Source organism: Emys orbicularis, chromosome 3 (assembly GCF_028017835.1).
Source record: "Emys orbicularis isolate rEmyOrb1 chromosome 3, rEmyOrb1.hap1, whole genome shotgun sequence".
In the NCBI taxonomy this organism is placed as follows: Eukaryota; Metazoa; Chordata; order Testudines; family Emydidae; genus Emys; species Emys orbicularis.
This window is the reverse complement of record NC_088685.1, coordinates 148,180,210-148,199,800: the sequence shown is the minus strand read 5'-3', so window position 1 is coordinate 148,199,800 and position 19,591 is coordinate 148,180,210. Positions and strand designations below refer to the sequence as shown.

The following is a 19,591-nucleotide window of genomic DNA, read 5'->3' as shown; positions in this document are numbered from 1 at the left end:
GACCACCTGACCAGGACAGTGATAGTGATGATGAAATGCTAAGGGAAATTAGAGAGGCTATCAAAATTAAGAACCCAATAATAGTGGGGGATTTCAATTATCCCCATATTGACTGGGAACATTTCGCTTCAGGACGAAATGCAGAGATAAAATTTCTTGATACTTTAAATGACTGCTTCATGGAGCAGCTGGTATGGGAACCCACAAGGGGAGAGGCAACTCTAGATTTAGTCCTGAGTGGAGCGCAGGAGCTGGTCCAAGAAGTAACTATAACAGGACTGCTTGGAAATAGTGACCATAATACAATAGCATTCAACATCCCTGTGGCGGGAAGAACATCTCAACAGCCCAACACAGTGGCATTTAATTTCAAAAGGGGGAACTATGCAAAAATGAGGGGGTTACTTAAACAGAAGTTAAAAAGTACAGTGACTAAAGTGAAATCCCTGCAAGCTGCATGGGCGCTTTTTAAAGGCACCATAATAGAGGCCCAACTTCAGTGTATACCCCAAATTAAGAAACACAGTAAAAGAACTAAAAAAGAGCCACCGTGGCTTAACAACCATGTAAAAGAAGCAGTGAGAGATAAAAAGACTTCCTTTAAAAAGTGGAAGTCAAATCCTAGTGAGGCAAATAGAAAGGAGCATAAACGCTGCCAAATTAAGTGCAAGAATGCAATAAGAAAAGCCAAAGAGGAGTTTGAAGAACGGCTAGCCAAAAACTCCAAAGGTAATAACAATAATGTTTTTTAAGTATATCAGAAGCAGAAAGCCTGCTAAACAACCAGTGGGGCCCCTTGATGATCGAGATACAAAAGGAGCGCTTAAAGACGATAAAGTCATTGCGGAGAAACTAAATGGATTCTTTGCTTCAGTCTTCATGGCTGAGGATGTTAGGGAGATTCCCAAACCTGAGCCGGCTTTTGTAGGTGACAAATCTGAGGAACTGTCACAGATTGAAGTGTCACTAGAGGAGGTTTTGGAATTAATTGATAAACTTAACATTAACAAGTCACCGGGACCAGATGGCATTCACCCAAGAGTTCTGAAAGAACTCAAATGTGAAGTTGCGGAACTATTAACTGAGGTTTGTAACCTGTCCTTTAAATCGGCTTCTGTACCCAATGACTGGAAGTTAGCTAATGTAACGCCAATATTTTAAAAAGGGCTCTAGAGATGATCCCGGAAATTACAGACCGGTAAGTCTAACGTCGGTACTGGGCAAATTAGTCAAAACAATAGTTAAGAATAAAATTGTCAGGCACATAGAAAAACATAAACTGTTGAGCAATAGTCAACATGGTTTCTGTAAAGGGAAATCGTGTCTTACTAATCTATTAGAGTTCTTTGAAGGGGTCAACAAACATGTGGACAAGGGGGATCCAGTGGACATAGTGTACTTAGATTTCCAGAAAGCCTTTGACAAGGTCCCTCACCAAAGGCTCTTAAGTAAATTAAGCTGTCATGGGATAAAAGGGAAGGTCCTTTCATGGATTGAGAACTGGTTAAAAGACTGGGAACAAAGGGTAGGAATTAATGGTAAATTCTCAGAATGGAGAGGAGTAACTAGTGGTGTTCCACAAGGGTCAGTCCTCGGACCAATCCTATTCAACTTATTTATAAATGATCTGGAGAAAGGGGTAAACAGCGAGGTGGCAAAGTTTGCAGATGATACTAAACTGCTCAAGATAGTTAAGACCAAAGCAGACTGTGACGAACTTCAAAAAGATCTCACAAAACTAAGTGATTGGGCAACAAAATGGCAAATGAAATTTAATGTGGATAAATGTAAAGTAATGCACATTGGAAAAAATAACCCCAATTATACATACAATATGATGGGGGCTAATTTAGCTACAACAAGTCAGGAAAAAGATCTTGGAGTCATCGTGGATAGTTCTCTGAAGATGTCCACGCAGTGTGCAGAGGCGGTCAAAAAAGCAAACAGGATGTTAGGGATCATTAAAAAGGGGATAGAGAATAAGACTGAGAATATATTATTGCCCTTATATAAATCAATGGTACGCCCACATCTCGAATACTGCGTACAGATGTGGTCTCCTCATCTCAAAAAAGATATACTGGCACTAGAAAAGGTTCAGAAAAGGGCAACTAAAATGATTAGGGGTTTGGAACGGGTCCCATATGAGGAGAGATGAAAGAGGCTAGGACTCTTCAGCTTGGAAAAGAGAAGACTAAGGGGGGATATGATAGAGGTATATAAAATCATGAGTGATGTGGAGAAAGTGGATAAGGAAAAATTATTTACTTATTCCCATAATACAAGAACTAGGGGTCACCAAATGAAATTAATAGGCAGCAGGTTTAAAACAAATACAAGGAAGTTCTTCTTTACGCAGCGCACAGTCAACTTGTGGAACTCCTTACCTGAGGATGTTGTGAAGGCTAGGACTATAACAGCGTTTAAAAGAGAACTGGATAAATTCATGGTGGTTAAGTCCATTAATGGCTATTAGCCAGGATGGGTAAGGAATGGTGTCCCTAGCCTCTGTTTGTCAGAGGATGGAGATGGATGGCAGGAGAGAGATCTCTTGATCATTGCCTGTTAGGTCCACTCCCTCTGAGGCACCTGGCATTGGCCACTGTCGGTAGACAGGATACTGGGCTAGATGGACCTTTGGTCTGATCCGGTACGGCCGTTCTTATGTTTATGTAAGTCAGCCACTGCTGCTCAAACAGGTAGAACAAGAGGCAGGGTCAATTGATCCCCTGGTATCAGAGTCACCAGATTCCTGAGAAGAGAGCCTCTATGAACCCTCAGAAAGAGAAAAAAATCTCTCTCAGAGGAGAGTGGAGGTGCCTCTTTCTTCCAAGGTGGGGGGAGGAAGAATTGATGGAGAAACCTCTCCCCCTTCAAATGGAGATGCAAATGATAGAAATACTTTTTTTTACCTGGAGACAAGTCTTTTTGTGTGGAAAGGCTCAAAAGGCTAGAGTGTTCTGTAACAATAAGAGAGCAGATCTCATTTCTCTGTCATGCTGTCCCCCAGGAACAGGACTAACTAGATCTGGTAAAGCCTAAATCTTCATCTTACCATGGAGATCAAAGAAGGGCATGGGCAGAGGAAAGAAAAATAGTCAATTAGATCAAACGAGATGAGTGCATGAGATAAAGGGAAATGACAACCTGACTTAGCAAAGGAAAGTTTCCTTAAACATGTCTGATAGTGAAAGCTGGCTACTCAGAACTAGGACAAAAATTGTAGTCAAGCAGACCAAGGTGGAAGACCAAAGCGAGGCAGAAAACTGGATCAGTGAAAGCGACCAAGTGCATGAAAATGGAGCTTGGCCATGCCTGATGAGATAACTGTATGCAGATGTGCAACACAGCCCAAATAGTGATCCCAGCCAGTGGTAATCAAGCCTGGCTGCCAGTGAGATGAGGACTGGCACAGTTTAACCTGCCAGACAGTGACTTGATGGCGCTATGCCAAAGAGCACAGCCAACCAAAATTAGTGGCACCAAGTCTAACAGCAGACAGACAGACCTGCAGCTAGACCCATGGCGCCAGGGTCCAGCAAACAATAATCTTCCATGGCACCCTAGGCTCAGTTTATAAACATTAAGAGTAAAAGTTACTTGGAACAATGGGACTGAAAACTGAGCGGCTGTCCTCTGCCCAGGCCATGGGTTGTTTGTTTGTCTTAGTATTTAGTATCTATCTAGATAGTTCATATATTAGATGTTCAGCTGTCACAGTGCTTGCCCTACTCCCCGCCATCGGAGGAGTTCTTTGGAGTATGTAATGCTGATGACATTTCCTCTATATTCATTATTTAGTAACTTTCCATTTATTTGTGTATGCGTGATGGCCCTTCCCTTCACCCCAGAAATAATTATTTAGGAACCATTTCTCTCTCTCTTCCTAATTTTATTTCCCAATCAGTGTATCATAAAGACAGTTGACGACAAGCACCTATGTGGAGTTATATTAGGGTGACCAGATCACACAGGTGAAATATCGGGACGCGGGCACCAGCATGCCTCCACTCTGTCTCCACTTCCCCCCTCCCTCCAGTGGAAAAAAACAAAAAACACCAAAAAACGGCCGCCGGAGCCCCCCACTCCGCCCCCCCTGCACCAGCATGCTTCCGCTCCATCTCCACCTCCCCCCTCCCTCCAGCACTTGCGCCGCCATACAGCTGATCAGCGCAAGCCTGGGAGGGAGGGGGGAGGAGGAGGAATGTGGCGTGCTTGGGGAAGAGGCGGGGCCAGGGCGGGGATTTGGGGAGGGATCCAATGGGGCAGGGAGGGGGCGGGGCTGGGGGCGCGGGGCCAGGGCGGGGATTTGGGAAGGGATCCAATGGAGGTAGGAGGGAGCAGAGTCGGGGCGGGGGGGGGGGGCGCGCAAGCCCCCTCCGGGCTCTGCTCCGTGTGCGAGCGGAGGCAAAATATCGGGACAATTCACGTCCCGACCGAAGGTAGGTCGGGACATGGGACAAATAAGCAAATATCGGGACAGTCCCGATAAACTCGGGACGCCTGGTCACCCTAAGTTATATCCCTAGGTTGCTTCCTGCCTCTCCCAAATGTATAGTAAAGACCCAAAGGCCTGAAGTCTTTCCAGTGATTTCATTGGAAGCTGGATCAGGTCCCAGGGGTGCAAATGAAGATGATTTCAGTCCTGAGGCTAGCAGGTGTGGGTGAGAGAGCTCATTCCAATATTGTTTGAATTATAAAATACATATGAAGTTTGGGCATTAAATAGTAAGAACATTATTATTGTAATGAAGTACTGAATATTTTAAAATGAGTTTTAAAATCACACACATACACACATTGTGCCACTAGTCTTTTTTACACAACCCCCACTGATTTTAATGGTAGTTCATGTATAAAAATCAATGGCATGCTATGGGCATAAATTATGAAATATGTTAACATGTGTTTTCTTGTTTTCACTGCATTCTGTTTTGTCAGTTTTAAGAATAGGAATATGAGCATGGGTATGAGCTTGTCCTTAGAAGCCTGATTCCCATTAAAACTGACACAGAGACAAACCTCCACAGAAAAAAGCATACTTTCTGTCATCTGATACATCTTGCTTATCACTTAACAAGTGACAGCTTGCTCAAACTGTTCCTCTTGAAAAATCAGTAACTTTATTCAGAGACGTCTCTGCTTTTCCACTTTTAAATTAAAAGTTGACTGAGCTCTTCGATAAATAGGAAAAAGAACTTTTTGTGTGAGATGCATTCTGTTTAGCTCAGTTATTTACATGTTCTTATTACAAGGAAATATTTACACAATCTCTCACCTAGCACATGTTTGTGTAAAACTTTGACACAGCGCCATTTGTTTACTCATCCTGCCAAGAAAATTCTGATTTTTGTTACACTAGGGTTTGAGTCTGCTGTAACTCCAGTGCAGGCCGTGGAATTGCTTTAGATTTACATGATGTAAAGCAGATCAGAATTTGATCCAATAATTTGTAAATATCTCGCTCCTTACAAGAACTATGAGCTGAATTGCTTCTGTGTTAGAACTGCCATTTTGTAAAAGAGAAACAGAAATGAGGCCCTAACTGTATTTTTCCATTTAACTTTAATTATGCTTAAATGTTGGAATCATTTATTAAGATTTTTGCCATATATAAAGAGGAAAATGATGTTTCAATTGATAGAGAGTAACCTGAAATACTTTTGTTCAGAATTTTTACTTTTAACTTCCTTTGCTTTTTTTTAAAATAAAGAATTCCTTATAACACTTACTAACATCACAATTAGTGAACATGAGAATATACTAGTTGCACTGGGGTAAATCCAGAGTAACTCCACTCAAGTATAAAGGGAGTTACTCCAGATTTATACAAGTATAAATAAGATCAAAATCTGGCCCTTAAGAGTTATTTTAGTCATGCTGGGCCAGATTCTTCTCTCATTTACACCAGCATAAATCCAGAATAACTCCAATGACTTTTCAGCAATGTTCTTCTGGATTTACGCATCTGTAACTGAAAGCAGTGGCTTACCCCTGTGGCTGGTTAGGGTACATATCACTAAACGTAAAATATAGTAGCTACACATTCTTAATTACAAAATGGATGTTGCATTCATATACGTGAAACAATAACTTCTAGAGCTCACACACAGAATTATCAGACATATTCATTGCAACACGGTGCAAATTAGAGTGTTCCTTTCCTTAGAATAGGCAACAGGTTGGTTGTTAATAGAGAGGGGTCTGAACCAGATTCTCAGATCCAAACAATTCAAAACTTTGCTTTATACCCAAATTTTACAAATGGCTCCTTGTTTAAAATAGGCAGAACCAAATCTACTTACTTACATTGACTCCACCAACATAGCATCCGGGCACCTCGCAAACGTTAAAGAATTTATCCTCAACAATACCGCTGTGAGATAGAGACGTACTACTACTTCCCCTTTACAGACAGACAACTCAGGCACAACGAGATCATGGATCAGATCCTCCCCCACCAGGGCCGGCTCTAACTTTTTTGCCGCCCCAGGCAAAAAGGAAGAGCACCGCCCCCTCCGAGCACCACGCTGCCTGAAGCCCCCGCCCCCCCTCCGAGCATTGCGCCACCGAATCCAAATAAATAAATAAATAAATAAAAATCGAGCGCCGCCCTGCCCCAAGGTGCCACCCCAAGCACGTGCTTGGTCGGCTGGTGCCTGGAGCCAGCCCTGTCCCCCACAACTCCAGCCCCACTACACCTGGCAAAAATGCCAGAGCAACATAAAGGGGCTCTATAAGCCCAGGTTCCAGCCGGAGGAGGATTCCCCTGTGCAGGCACTGTGGAAAATAGCTATAACGGCTGCCTTCTGAGGACCCTCTCACAAGTCATATGGAAGGAGTTGTGCCAGGGTGTGGCTGGGGGCAGAGTTGCAGTATGACACACTGTAGAGATTCCAGGCTGCTCTGTGGCCCATAGTGCAGCCCCAGGAGGCTGCCATAGCATAGACAGGTGACGAGGGCTGTTCAAGCAATGCCAGGGTCTTTCCCAGCCCCCTCAAGCAGTCCAGACCAGCAGGATGTAAAAGTGGCTTAAATCCAACTTAGTGCCTCCCTCCCACTGGGCTGTGAGTGCCACTGACTTCAGTGGGGCCAGGATTTCAGCCTCAGCGATTTGCCCAAGCCCAAGCTCAGGAAGTCTGTGACAAAGCTGGGAATTGAACCTAGATCTCCTGAGTCCACTTTTAATTTCCTACCACCACCACCAGTCTTCCTCTGAACAAACACATTTGAAATGTTTTAAATTCTGGATCTGAATTTTTCAGCTTCAGTGTAACTTTTTATTTTATTGGTGACTTCTTAGCCATGCATTAAATAAAGTAAATGAAAGAGTTCTCCTATAATTTCTCTTAAAACACACCCAAGAATGACAGCTGTGAATATGCAGGGAAAACAAATAGAGGAATTTTGCTAAAACAACTAGCTTCCTTTAGATAAAATCTCTTTCTACTGACATGTATGGGCACATATTTTGAAGGAGAACAAGAATATTTTGCTGAGATCAGAACAGTAGTTTTATGGTAAGTTAACTCTCCTTTGGAGAAGGGAGCAAAGCATGCCTCCTTGACAGGCCGTGACTTAGTGTGAAAGGTAGGAACAGGCGCCAGCTGTAAAAATGGGCTTCTCTCGACTGTTGTCACCACTCCCTCCTCTCCTCTGCAGCAAAACTGACAAGACAAAGAAAGAGACATAGAAAAGGGGCTTTTGTTTTTGTCTCACAGTGCACACTTATATTAAGTATAATCCTTCTCACAAATGTAAATGAAAATACCAATAAGCTAGATTGTACCCTAAACACCTTCTCACGGAGGGGGCCCTACATATGCATATCTCCCTCTTCCCAGAGGAAAGACAGGTGGGGGAGTCAGCATCCATTAGAGCTGTCCCACAAGTATTTTCCTGTCCCACAAGTATTTTCAAGAGTTGAAAAACGTTTCCTGTCTCGAATCAGGACAAAAATGTGAAATCTCAAAAATATTAGTGACCTGAGAAAACAATATGTGTTGTCTTGTTTCAGGTCGATTGAAATCTTTCCTTTCCATAATTTCAAAACTTTTAGTTTTGATTTCATTTCAACCTTTTTGTTTCAGTCTTCTTAGCTTAAATTTCTAAACAAAACTGGAATTTTTCATTCTGAAAATGTTGAAGTGAGCCATTTTGACACTTTCAAAAACTTGTCCTCAGCATTTTTTTGAGTCAGGAAATTTGTCAAACCCAACACTTTCGGTTTACATGAACACTTTCGGTTTTGACGAATTGCCATTTTTCAATGGATAAAATTATTAGACTGCTTTACTGTCCAGGAGTTCAGGGATCTGCAAGTTAGATAGGGGGGAAAGGGTGCGGTGGGTGTGATCCTGCTGAGACAAACACAATCACTGCAGGAAGAATGTTAACAGCCAAAGACAGTATTAGCTCCATCTTTCCTGAGAAGCCCTTATCTGCACTGGTGAACCAGGGGGAGGTGGGACTGGGTCATAGAGGCAGCTGCTGCTTGGGAAATCACATTTCAGTTGGAATCATAACAGTATGACTCCAATGATATTCTGTTTGCAGGGTGCTAGGGCAGAGATGCAGGGGGTTGAAGATCAATGTGGAGGTGCAGGGACTTCAGGAGGATGGCACTATGGCCCTGGAGGATACCCAGGATCCATGCAGATCTAGACTCCTGGTTTCTTCCATGGGATGAGGTGGTGAAGCCAAGCCCTTCTAATGGGAGAATGCAGAAAAAACCCCACAAGAAAGCGGGCCTACAGAGTTGTTTGCACATAGGGGTACGATGTGGCCCAGTAATATTAAGCAGAATCTTATAAAGCAGAATGTATTAGATTAAGGGTTAGGAGAAAAATCTGTAAAGCATTTACACTAACACTCATCACTGACAGATTCTGATGTAAAGCAAGAAAGCCTACACATAAACTCTCCCCCCCAACCCAGACATTATGTGAATTTATACCTTCCCCCCTTTAAAATTAAATGGGAGGAAGGATGCTGATGTGAGTAAGGCTTAGGATCATGAATCTGAAGGTCAGGAGTCTTAGCTCTTTGCCCCAGACTCCCTGTGTGATCCTGGGCAAGTCATTTCATCTCTCTCTGTGCCTTGGCTTACTTCTTCTGTAAAATGGACTATGTTAGAAAAAGTACTGCTCACCATGAGCAAGTGTGGCAGAATCTAGCCATTAATGGTTTGTCTGTCCGGCCACACACCACTTTTCTTCATCACTCCCTCCAGTAACACATAACAAAATACAGAATTAACAAATACCATAATATTGCTCATAATTTTTCCTCAATCAATTTTGTTTATCCAAGAGAAGTTTCAGAGGTGACTTGATCACAGTTTTCTCAGTACCTACACAGGAAGAACGTTTCTGATTGTACTCTTTATTCTAGCAGACAAGGCCATAACAAGGCATAACAAGATCTAATGGAAGCTAAAGTTAGACAAATTCAGGCTAGAAATAAGGCACAAATTGTTTCCAGAGAGGGTAAACCACCACTGGAACAACTTACCTAGGGATGTGGCAGACTTATCACCAGAAATCTTTAAATCAAGACTGGATGTCTTTCTAAAAGATACACTGTAGCTCAACCAGAAGTTATGGTGCAGGAAATACTTGTTGAAATTCTATAGCCTGTGTTATGCAGGAGGTTAGACTAGGTCATAACAGTCCCTTCTGGATTTAAAATCTGTTAATCAAATAGGCTTTACCCCTAGATACAAATTGACTTTGACAGAACTACTCATGTGCTTAAGTTAAGCATCTGGTTTAGTGCTTTACTGGGTAAGAGCCTTAGTAAATATCAAACAACAAAATGAGAGCACAAGATGAGTAATTTTTGCTCTAGACTCCATTTGACCAAGTGGTGCCCTGTGTTGCATTGTGTCCAACTTTAAAGTCTTAGGGCTTTTCTATACTTACGGCTAAATTGGCCCTGCTGCGATCAATGTAGCAGTGTTGATTTAGTGAGTCTGGTGAAGACCCACTAAGTAGATGGCAGAGCGCTCTCCCATCAACATCTGTACTCCAGCTACCCGAGAAGCATAAGGTAAGTCGGCAGGAGAGACACTGAAGTAGCATAACTTAAGTCAACTTACATCTTTAGGGTAGATCAGCCCTTAATGAGTAACTTGGCCAGGACCTCCAAGAACTGGAGAAAAGCAGTCTGTAGGCTGAACTTTATAACATTATTGATAACAGAGAAATGATGCTAAATAAATATGAACTATTAAAAATTAAATCTGAGCAGACAATGTTAGAATCCTTGGTCTCCCAAATAGTGGAGGAGACAACCTAGTGACTTTCCTAGAAGAATGCAACTTCCTCCACTCAAGTGGTGCAAAGCTGAAGCTTCCAGTTGTTTTTCAAGGGTAGCCCAAAGTCAAGCATATTGCAGTAATACAGCGTTAAGAACATAAGAAAGGCCATAGTGGGTCAGACCATGATCCCTGTAAACTGTCCCTGGCTTCCTGTATCCTGTCCGGTATCCTGTTTCCTGAAGTGGTCCATACCAGAACTTCCAGGGGAGTGTACAGCACAGGGCAATTATGGAATAATCAACCCCATCTTCCACTCCCAGCTTCTGGTAGTTGGAGGTTACAAAGGTGTGGAATACTGTGGCATGATAGAGGAAGAGCCAAAAACCCCTGGGCCAGACCTAAATGAAAAAAAATTACTAAATGCCACGACTGTCACCTGGACATGCAAGAGTAGCAATGACTCCCAGACAGTATACCTTCACCACTGCAGCCATCTTATGTGGACTGAGCATAAAACAAGAGGCTCCTAGTTACATTTGTACTTCTGTTAGACATTGTGAAAACAAAGAGGCTTCAGTATCTCAGGTCAGTGAAAAGCACATGAAGATCTGAGTGTCCTTCACATATTGCAATCCATTATGTGTGTAACCCATTGGGCACTGTACGTTATGTGTCTCCTCTGTTGCAGAGGATCAGAGTCTGGCCTCAGCTGCAAAACCTGGCTCTTTATCTCAAGCGGTAGAGACTCATGCTTTTAGCTCTGGAGGTCCCTTCGATCTGCAAAAATGCCGCCATCACACAAAATGCTTCACTATTTTCCTGAGCAAATGGAAACTTGTATTTGAGGACCCTATGGGAAGAAGACAGGTACTCGTTACCATTATTTGGCACCTCTGAGAGAACAATAAACACGGTAAAAGAGCTATTCCAGCCAGTCCAGTAAAGTCTCAGAGGCGAGTCAATAAAACGTCATGGTCAATGGTATCGAAGGCTGCTGATATTTCTAACAAAATCAACAAGGACACCAATGGCTACCAATAGAAAGAGACCATCAGCCATAGTTAACAAGATTCTTTCTATACCAAACTCACATGCAAAACATCAGACTGGAAGGGAACAAAGACATCTGGGAAATCAAGTTGCAACTGGAGCAGCTCCTACCAAACCTGCTCAATAAACTTGGCACTGTAAGATGTTAAAAGATAACACTGGTCTACAATTTTTGAGAAGTCGTCTGCTTCAGAGATAAAATGTGCTATTTATTATGTATTTTGATGTGCTGAATTCAAATATGACAATTAAAACAACCGATTGGCTACTGTTTCTAAGATATTTAAGTTTTTACATTTTATGTCTATGTATATTGTCTAGATAGTAGAGTTTTAATCATAAATTGTAAACCTAGGTCTTTTAATGTGTTTATGGTTGCTTTACATGATAATATTTCACCTGTCCTGTTTATGTAACACTTTAAAAATCAGCAAAAGGGTTATATAAATAAAATTTATTATGAAACAAAAGGCAAAAAACTAATACATAATTTAGTCCTATTCAGTGTCTACTCGGCGCTTCTTGGCTTGTCTCTTGTATTCATTAAATGGAGCATTTCTTGTCACTGTCCAGCAATAGTTTGCAAGCATTGATGGGCTCCATTTGCCCTGATAGCGTTTCTCCATTGTTGCAATGTCCTGGTGAAATCACTCGCCGTGCTCGTCGCTCACTGCTCCGCAGTTCGGTGGAAAAAAATCTAGATGAGAGTGCAAAAAATGTATCTTTAGTGACATGGTGCAACCAAGGCTTTTGTATGCCTTGAGGAGGTTTTCCACCAACAACCTGTAGTTGTCTGCCTTGTTGTTTCCGAGAAAATTTATTGCCACTAACTGGAAGGCTTTCAATGTCGTCTTTTCCTTGCCACGCAGTGCATGGTCAAATGCATCATCTCGAAGAAGTTCACAAATCTGAGAACCAACAAAGACACCTTCCTTTATCTTAGCTTCACTTAACCTTGGAAATTTTCCACGGAGGTACTTGAAAGCTGCTTGTGTTTTGTCAATGGCCTTGACAAAGTTCTTCATCAGACCCAGCTTGATGTGTAAGGGTGGTAACAAAATCTTCCTTGATTCAAGAAGTGGTGGATGCTGAACACTTTACCTCCCAGGCTCCAATGACTGTCGGAGTGGCCAATCTTTCTTGATGTAGTGGGAATCTCTTGCACGACTATCCCATTGGCAGAGAAAACAGCAGTACTTTGTGTATCCAGTCTGCAGACCAAGCAAGAGAGCAACAACCTTCAAATCGCCACAAAGCTGCCACTGATGTTGGTCATAGTTTATGCACCTCAAAAGTTGTTTCATGTTGTCATAGGTTTCCTTCATATGGACTGCATGACCAACTGGAATTGATGGCAAAACATAGCCATTATGCAGTAAAACAGCTTTAAGACTCGTCTTCGATGAATCAATGAAGAGTCTCCACTCATCTGGATCGTGAACGATGTTGAGGGCTGCCATCACACCATCGATGTTGTTGCAGGCTACAAGATCACCTTCCATGAAGAAGAATGGGACAAGATCCTTTTGACGGTCACGGAACATGGAAACCCTAACATCACCTGCCAGGAGATTCCACTGCTGTAGTCTGGAGCCCAACAGCTCTGCCTTACTCTTGGGTAGTTCCAAATCCCTGACAAGGTCATTCAGTTCACCTTGTGTTATGAGGTGTGGTTCAGAGGAGGAGGATGGGAGAAAATGTGGGTCCTGTGACATTGATGGTTCAGGACCAGAAGTTTCATCCTCTTCCTCTTCCTCGTCTGACTCAAGTGAGAATGATTCTGGTGCATCGGGAACCGGCAGTCCTTCTCCGTGGGGTACTGGGCGTATAGCTGATGGAATGTTTGGATAATGCACCGTCCACTTTTTCTTCTTTGACACATCTTTCCCAACTGGAGGCACCATGCAGAAGTAACAATTGCTGGTATGATCTGTTGGCTCTCTCCAAATCACTGGCAGTGCAAAAGGCATAGATTTCCTTTTCCTGTTCAACCACTGGCGAAGATTTGTTGCACAACTGTTGCAGCATATGTGTGGGGCCCACCTCTTGTCCTGATCTCCAATTTTGCAGCCAAAATAAAGGTGATAGGCTTTCTTAACCATAGTGGTTATACTGTGCTTTTGTGATGCAAAAGTCACTTCACCACAAACATAGCAGAAGTTATCTGCACTGTTCACACAAGTACGAGGCATCTCTGCTCACTTTGGCTAAACAGAAATGTGTCCCTTTGCAAAATCAAACACTGACAAATAAGAGAGCACAACACTGTATGATTTCTAGAGCTGATATAGGGCAATTTGTTCAGCAGAGTGATGTAAGCTTCGTTATGATTGCATCATCCATGACTTCTAGGAATAACATGATGCAATTCATATCATGTATGACGCAATACCAGCTTTCAGATTGCATCATTCATTGTTTTGCCTAAAAAGCAAGTACTGTCCAAACCCAGTCATAGATTTATTCACAGATCCAGTCAAAGATGTATTTTAGTCATTTCTGGTTTAAATTGAGATCCCTTCTCTTTATAACTCACTTATCCTCCACCATTCCCAAGTCAAGGGTCGTATATACTGACCCATTAGCATATCTTGAAAACTAGAGGCAATCAACAATTTTAAGCATCATTTTCGTTCTCAGTGACCCAGAATTAGTAAAGTTTGATTACATTTATTTCAGAAGCATTTTGGCTGTAGAGCGGTGTAATAGACTAAAAATGTAAACATGGGGCTTCACAAATATTCCCAACAACAAAAGGCACTGGGTAGGAATATGCAAGCCCTCTTGATTATGCCCTGAAGATGCTGGAGGAGGCTATGCTTAGATTGCTGGCTCTATGGAGCAGGGACCATCTTTTCATTGCTTGTGTGAACAGTGCCTAATACAATAGGGCACAGATCCTGGCTGAGGGCTGTAGGCACTACTACTGCAATACAAGCCATACCAATTAACAATGGACCTTTAAGGAGCAGTACAACATTAAGTGTGGTTTCAGGAGTTTATTGGGTAAAGGGATTTTTGGGGTAGAAGATCACGGGGAACTGGTCAAGACTGGTTAATCTAGAGAAAGACCCACATTTTTGGATGCTTATCTGAAACAAACCAGAACTATGATCCATTGGAGAGTCATTCGTCACTAATTTTCACTCTCATAACCCTGACTGGTTATTTATATACAGCACGCATGCAGAAATAGCACTACTTATTTTGTCTAATTAAATAATTCACCACATAATACATTCCTACCTGGCATGTCCATATCGATGTGATGAGGAATCCATCATCTTTAAAGACATTGAAGATTTCAATGATCCCTCGGGAATAACCAAACACAGACACACTTGCGTCTGATACAGCCAGATTAAATGTAAGATAATCCGTGGGCTGCAGGACAGCTCTCTGCTTATAGAGTACAAAAATCACAATGCTGTTTCCAAACCAAGACATCCATCCTGAAAAATAAATTAAATTCCATGAAAGTCAAATTAAAAGCAAACAACAACAAAAAATCAGGAAACAGCGTGATATATAAATGCATGATGCCCATATGTTGAAGGACAGTACAATGGCAGGTTATTTCATTAAAAACAAATAAACCTGAACATTTTTACTTCACTGTGTTGTGTACTAGGCCTCCTTGAGTACCCAGGTATATTTCACTTGTTAATTTCCTTCTTCTGAATAACACTGGTAATAAAACTGAATAGCAACAATGCACTTGTCCACCGAAGAACAACCATACACAGGTAAAGAAAAATTAAGTCTCTAATTAGATGGGATCCATGAAGCATTCCCAGTACAGAGACGAGAACCATTCTGCCAAACGCTACAGCTGTAGAGGCATGCCATATCCATCTGCCTGGTAATGGCTTGTAAAAGTGTGTGCAGACGACCACACAACAGCTTTGCCAGTCAGTTCTAGAGAACCACTGCCCTGTTCAGCTGGCGAGATGGAATTGCTTCTCATGGAACAGTCTGTGATCTCCTTGTGACAAAGAATACTGACTGGAATACTGTTCAGGAATGCACATTTTAATCCATTTGAAGATAATATTTTTAAGGCCTTGTGTCCTATCTTTCAACCTCAAATAAATGAACAAGCCCTCAGAAACTGGAAAGCCTTGTTTTCTGTTTAGATAGAATTGTGTGTCCCCTCTGATACTGAAGGTATGGTGATGTCTAGCAGCCATCAGTCTTGTTGGAAGAGAAGAGCATAAGGTAGGAAGGGAATTATGAATCTGGTGAAAAATCAGTCAGGCACTTGTGCACAGAGACGATGATTTTTAAAGGTATATAGGCATTGCTCCACACAGTGTTGCAAGGCCTAAATCCCAGATTTTTAAACGTATTTAGGTGTCTATCTCCTGTGAGTCAGGTCTCTAAATACCTTTCAAAATCTGGCCTAAGTGACTTAGATGGCTAAGACTCATTTTCACTTAGGCCTGGTCTACACTAGGCGTTTATGTCGAATTTAGCGCCGTTACATCGAATTAACCCTGCACCCGTCCACACCACGAGGCTATTTAGTTCGACATAGAGGGCTCTTAAATTCGACTTCTGTACTCCTCCCCAACGAGGGGAGTAGCGCTAAATTCGACATGGCCATATCGAATTAGGCTTGGTGTGGATGGAAATCGACGGTAATAGCTCCGGGAGCTATCCCACAGTGCACCACTCTGTTGACGCTCTGGACAGCAGTCTGAGCTTGGATGCTCTGACCAGCCACACAGGAAAAGGCCCGGGAAAATTTGAATTCCTTTTCCTGTCTGGGCAGTTTGAATCTCATTTCCTGTTTGGACAGCGTGGCGAGCTCAGCAGCAGTGGCAACGATGCAGAGCTCTCCAGCCGAGATGGCCGTGCAATCCCAGAATAGAAAGAGGGCCCCAGCATGGACTGATCGGGAAGTCTTGGATCTCATCGCTGTGTGGGGCGATGAGTCCGTGCTTCCGAGCTGCGCTCCAAAAGACGGAACGCAAAGATCTATGAGAAGATCTCTAAAGCCATGGCAGAGAGAGGATACAGCCGGGATGCAACGCAGTGCCACGTGAAAATCAAGGAGCTGAGACAAGGCTACCAGAAGACCAAACAGGCAAACGGACGCTCCGGATCCCAGCCCCATACATCCCGTTTCTACGAGGCACTGCATTCCATCCTTGGTGCGGCCGCCACCACTACCCCACCACTGACCGTGGACTCTGAGGATGGGATATTGTCCAGGGCCGGTTCCTCGGACATGTTAGCGGACGGGGAAGATGAGGAAGGAGATGAGGAGGACGAGGCAGTCGACAGCGCTTACCAAGCTGATTTCCCCGACAGCCAAGAGCTCTTCATCACCCTTACAGAGATCCCCTACCAACCCTCCCCAGCATGTAACCCGGACACAGATTCAGGGGAAGGATCAAGCGGTAAGTGCTTTAAACATATAAACCTTTATTTTTTACAAAACTTGAATATTAAGAGTAATAACAATCTGTGATTCATGATTTCTTCCCCCTGGGCGCTTAAGTAATCAGTAACAACTATTTATAAAAAAATCAAACAGTGTCCGGTTGTGCATGATTGTGCTGCCCAAGCTGCTCCACTCTTTAGTCCCTGCTACTGCAGCTAGATGAAAATCCTGTCTATATGTCCGGGGATAGAGCAGTAGTCCTCCACGGACATCTCCACAAAGCTCTCCTGCAAGTAATGGGATAGCCTGTTCATCAGGTTCCTGGGGAGAGCGGCATTACTTGGTCCTCCGAAGTACGAGACGTTCCCGCGCCAGGAGACAAGCAGGTACTCTGGGATCAGTGCCTTGCATAGCATGGCGGCATAGGGCCCCGGTCTCTGCAGGCTTTCTCGAAGCATCCGTTCCTTCTCGGTGTCCGGGATCCTCATGAGAGTTATGTCGCTCATGATGACCTGCTTTGAATTAGGTAGGGGACTGTTAGTATTGGGACTGCTTGCAACAAGTTCCTTTACAGAACTGTGACCGCTGGTTTACAGCCACGCGGTGGGGGCGGGAGAGGGCCAGCATCCAGGGATCTTTCCCTGGCATATCCGCGAGGGGGTGGGACAGGGACAGAGTTACTGCTTGGCCGATTGCTGGCAGCACAGACTGGCAGTGCTTTCAATGTGAAAGGTGGCCAGTGGTACTCCTAAAGTTTTAATCTGCCACAAGTCTACGGCTTACCATGTTTGCCTGCTACAGAGAGTACCGTGTCCTGCCCCGGTTCCCAGATCGGCAGTGCAAAAGCCCAGGCACTGAAGGCGAGGTTCGAAAATTCGACCTTGTCCTCAGTGCGCATGTGATAGGTGTGGTTCATGGTCTTGTTCACAGAGAAAGACTATGTTCTTGATTCACAACTACATTTATCTTTCGGAGGAATTCACTGCCTTTTCCTCATTCCCACAGCCACATCTGCAACTGTCTCCCAACCCAGCCTGGCAACACACTCCCAGAGGCTAGCGCACATTAGGCGGAGGAAGAAGAAGACACGAGAGGACATGTTCTCAGAACTAATGGGCTGCTCCCGAGCCCAGGCAGCACAGCATAACCAGTGGAGGGAGAATTTGTCCCAAATGCACCGGACACACATGGAACGTGAGGAGAGGTGGCAGCAGGAAGACCAGCAGGCGACTCAAACGCTGCTTGGACTTCTGAGGGAGCAAACGGACACGCTCCGGCGCCTTGTTGATGTTCTGCAGGAACGGAGGCAGGAGGACAGAGCCCCGCTGCAGTCTATCAGTAACCGCACTCCCCCGCCACCAAGTCCCATACCCCCCTCGCCCAAAGTCCAAAGAAGGAGGGGCGGAAGAGTCCGTGAAAACTCTCACTCCACCCCTGCAGACTGCTCAAGCACCAGAAGGTTGTCATTCCCCAAAATTTGAAAAGTCCTTTCCTGGCAGCCTCACCCAAGCCCCCGTCCAAGTTTCACCCCCCAGTTTCATGTGTGGTTGTTAATAAAAAATACGTTTCTGTTCATTACTGTTTCAGTCATGCTGTTTTGAGGGAGAGTCTGTCTGCAGGGGGGGAAGGGGCTTGGTAATTGGACAGGACAGTCACCTTTAGCAGGCTACAGAGGCAGGGGCAGGTCCAGCAGCAGGGCACATACACAGTGCAGTGACTAGTTACCCTGGTCAGTCTGGGAGGTGGTTTTCATGTTCTGTGGGGGGCGAGGGGGGGTTAGTTGCTCTGTGACTTTGTGGCGGGGGAGGGCAGTTACAGATCGTATGCAGCGGTCCTTGTCCTGGATCACAGAGCCACGCAGCAGGGGATCTGTAACCCTCCTCCCCCTGCCATAAAGTCACATAGCCCCCACATACACGCAGTCCCACTCAGGAGGGCTGGCAGGCTCCGTTGAAACAACCAGTCCGCTACTGTGAATCCTGTCATTCCTGGAGTTTAGAAGGATCATTTGCATCAGTACACTACACCCGCTCCCCACCACAGTCTGCGTCCCCGGTTTCAAAGATTCCCGCGAAAACAGTACTAAAGACAACGGTGTTCAATAACAAAAGTAAAACTGATTTTATTTTTTTGGAAGGGGGTGGAGGGGGTCTGTAACTGGAGAGGATAGTCATCCTTAACTGGGTAAAGAAACGGGGGCAGGTTCAGCTTCTCTGTACAGAAACTTAAAAGTCACTGGTTACCCTGCTCACTGTGGAACCTGGCTTTCAAAGCCTCCCGGATGCACAGGGCGTCCCGCTGGGCTCTTCTAATCACCCGGCTGTCTGGCTGGGCATAATCAGATGCCAGGCTATTTGCCTCAACCTCCCACCCCGCCATAAAGGTCTCCCCCTTGCTCTCACACAGATTGTGGAGCACACAGCAAGCAGCTATAACAATGGGGATATTGGTTTCGCTGAGATCACAGCGAGTGAGTAAGCTTCTCCATCTCCCCTTGAGACGTCCAAAAGCACACTCCACCACCATTCTGCACTTGCTCAGCCGGTAGTTGAAGAGTTCTTTTTCAGAGTCCAGGGCGCCAGTGTAGGGCTTCATGAGCCAGGGCATTAGCGGGTAGGCTGGGTCCCCAAGGATCACTGTAGGCATCTCCACATCCCCAAGAGTTATTTTGTGGTCCGGGAAGTAAATACCTTCCTGCAGCCGTCTAAACAGACCAGAGTTCCTGAAGACGCGAGCGTCATGAACCTTGCCCGGCCATCCAACGTTGATGTTGGTAAAACGTCCCCTGTGGTCCACCAGTGCTTGCAGCACCATTGAAAAGTAGCCCTTTCGGTTGATGTACTGGCTGGCCTGGTGGTCCGGTCCCAGGATAGGGATGTGAGTTCCATCTA

At 44.2% G+C, this 19,591-nt stretch overlaps 1 protein-coding gene across 1 annotated transcript in view; it reads right to left on the bottom strand.

Annotated features, from left to right (window-relative positions):
* LOC135875467 (opsin-5-like) overlaps positions 1 to 19,591 on the bottom strand; it is a 62,720-nt gene that overhangs the window by 27,422 nt on the left and 15,707 nt on the right. The window contains exon 2 of the mRNA XM_065400305.1: positions 14,558 to 14,763. Coding sequence (XP_065256377.1) covers positions 14,558 to 14,763 — 206 coding nt within the window. The remainder of the gene's footprint in view (positions 1 to 14,557; positions 14,764 to 19,591) is intronic.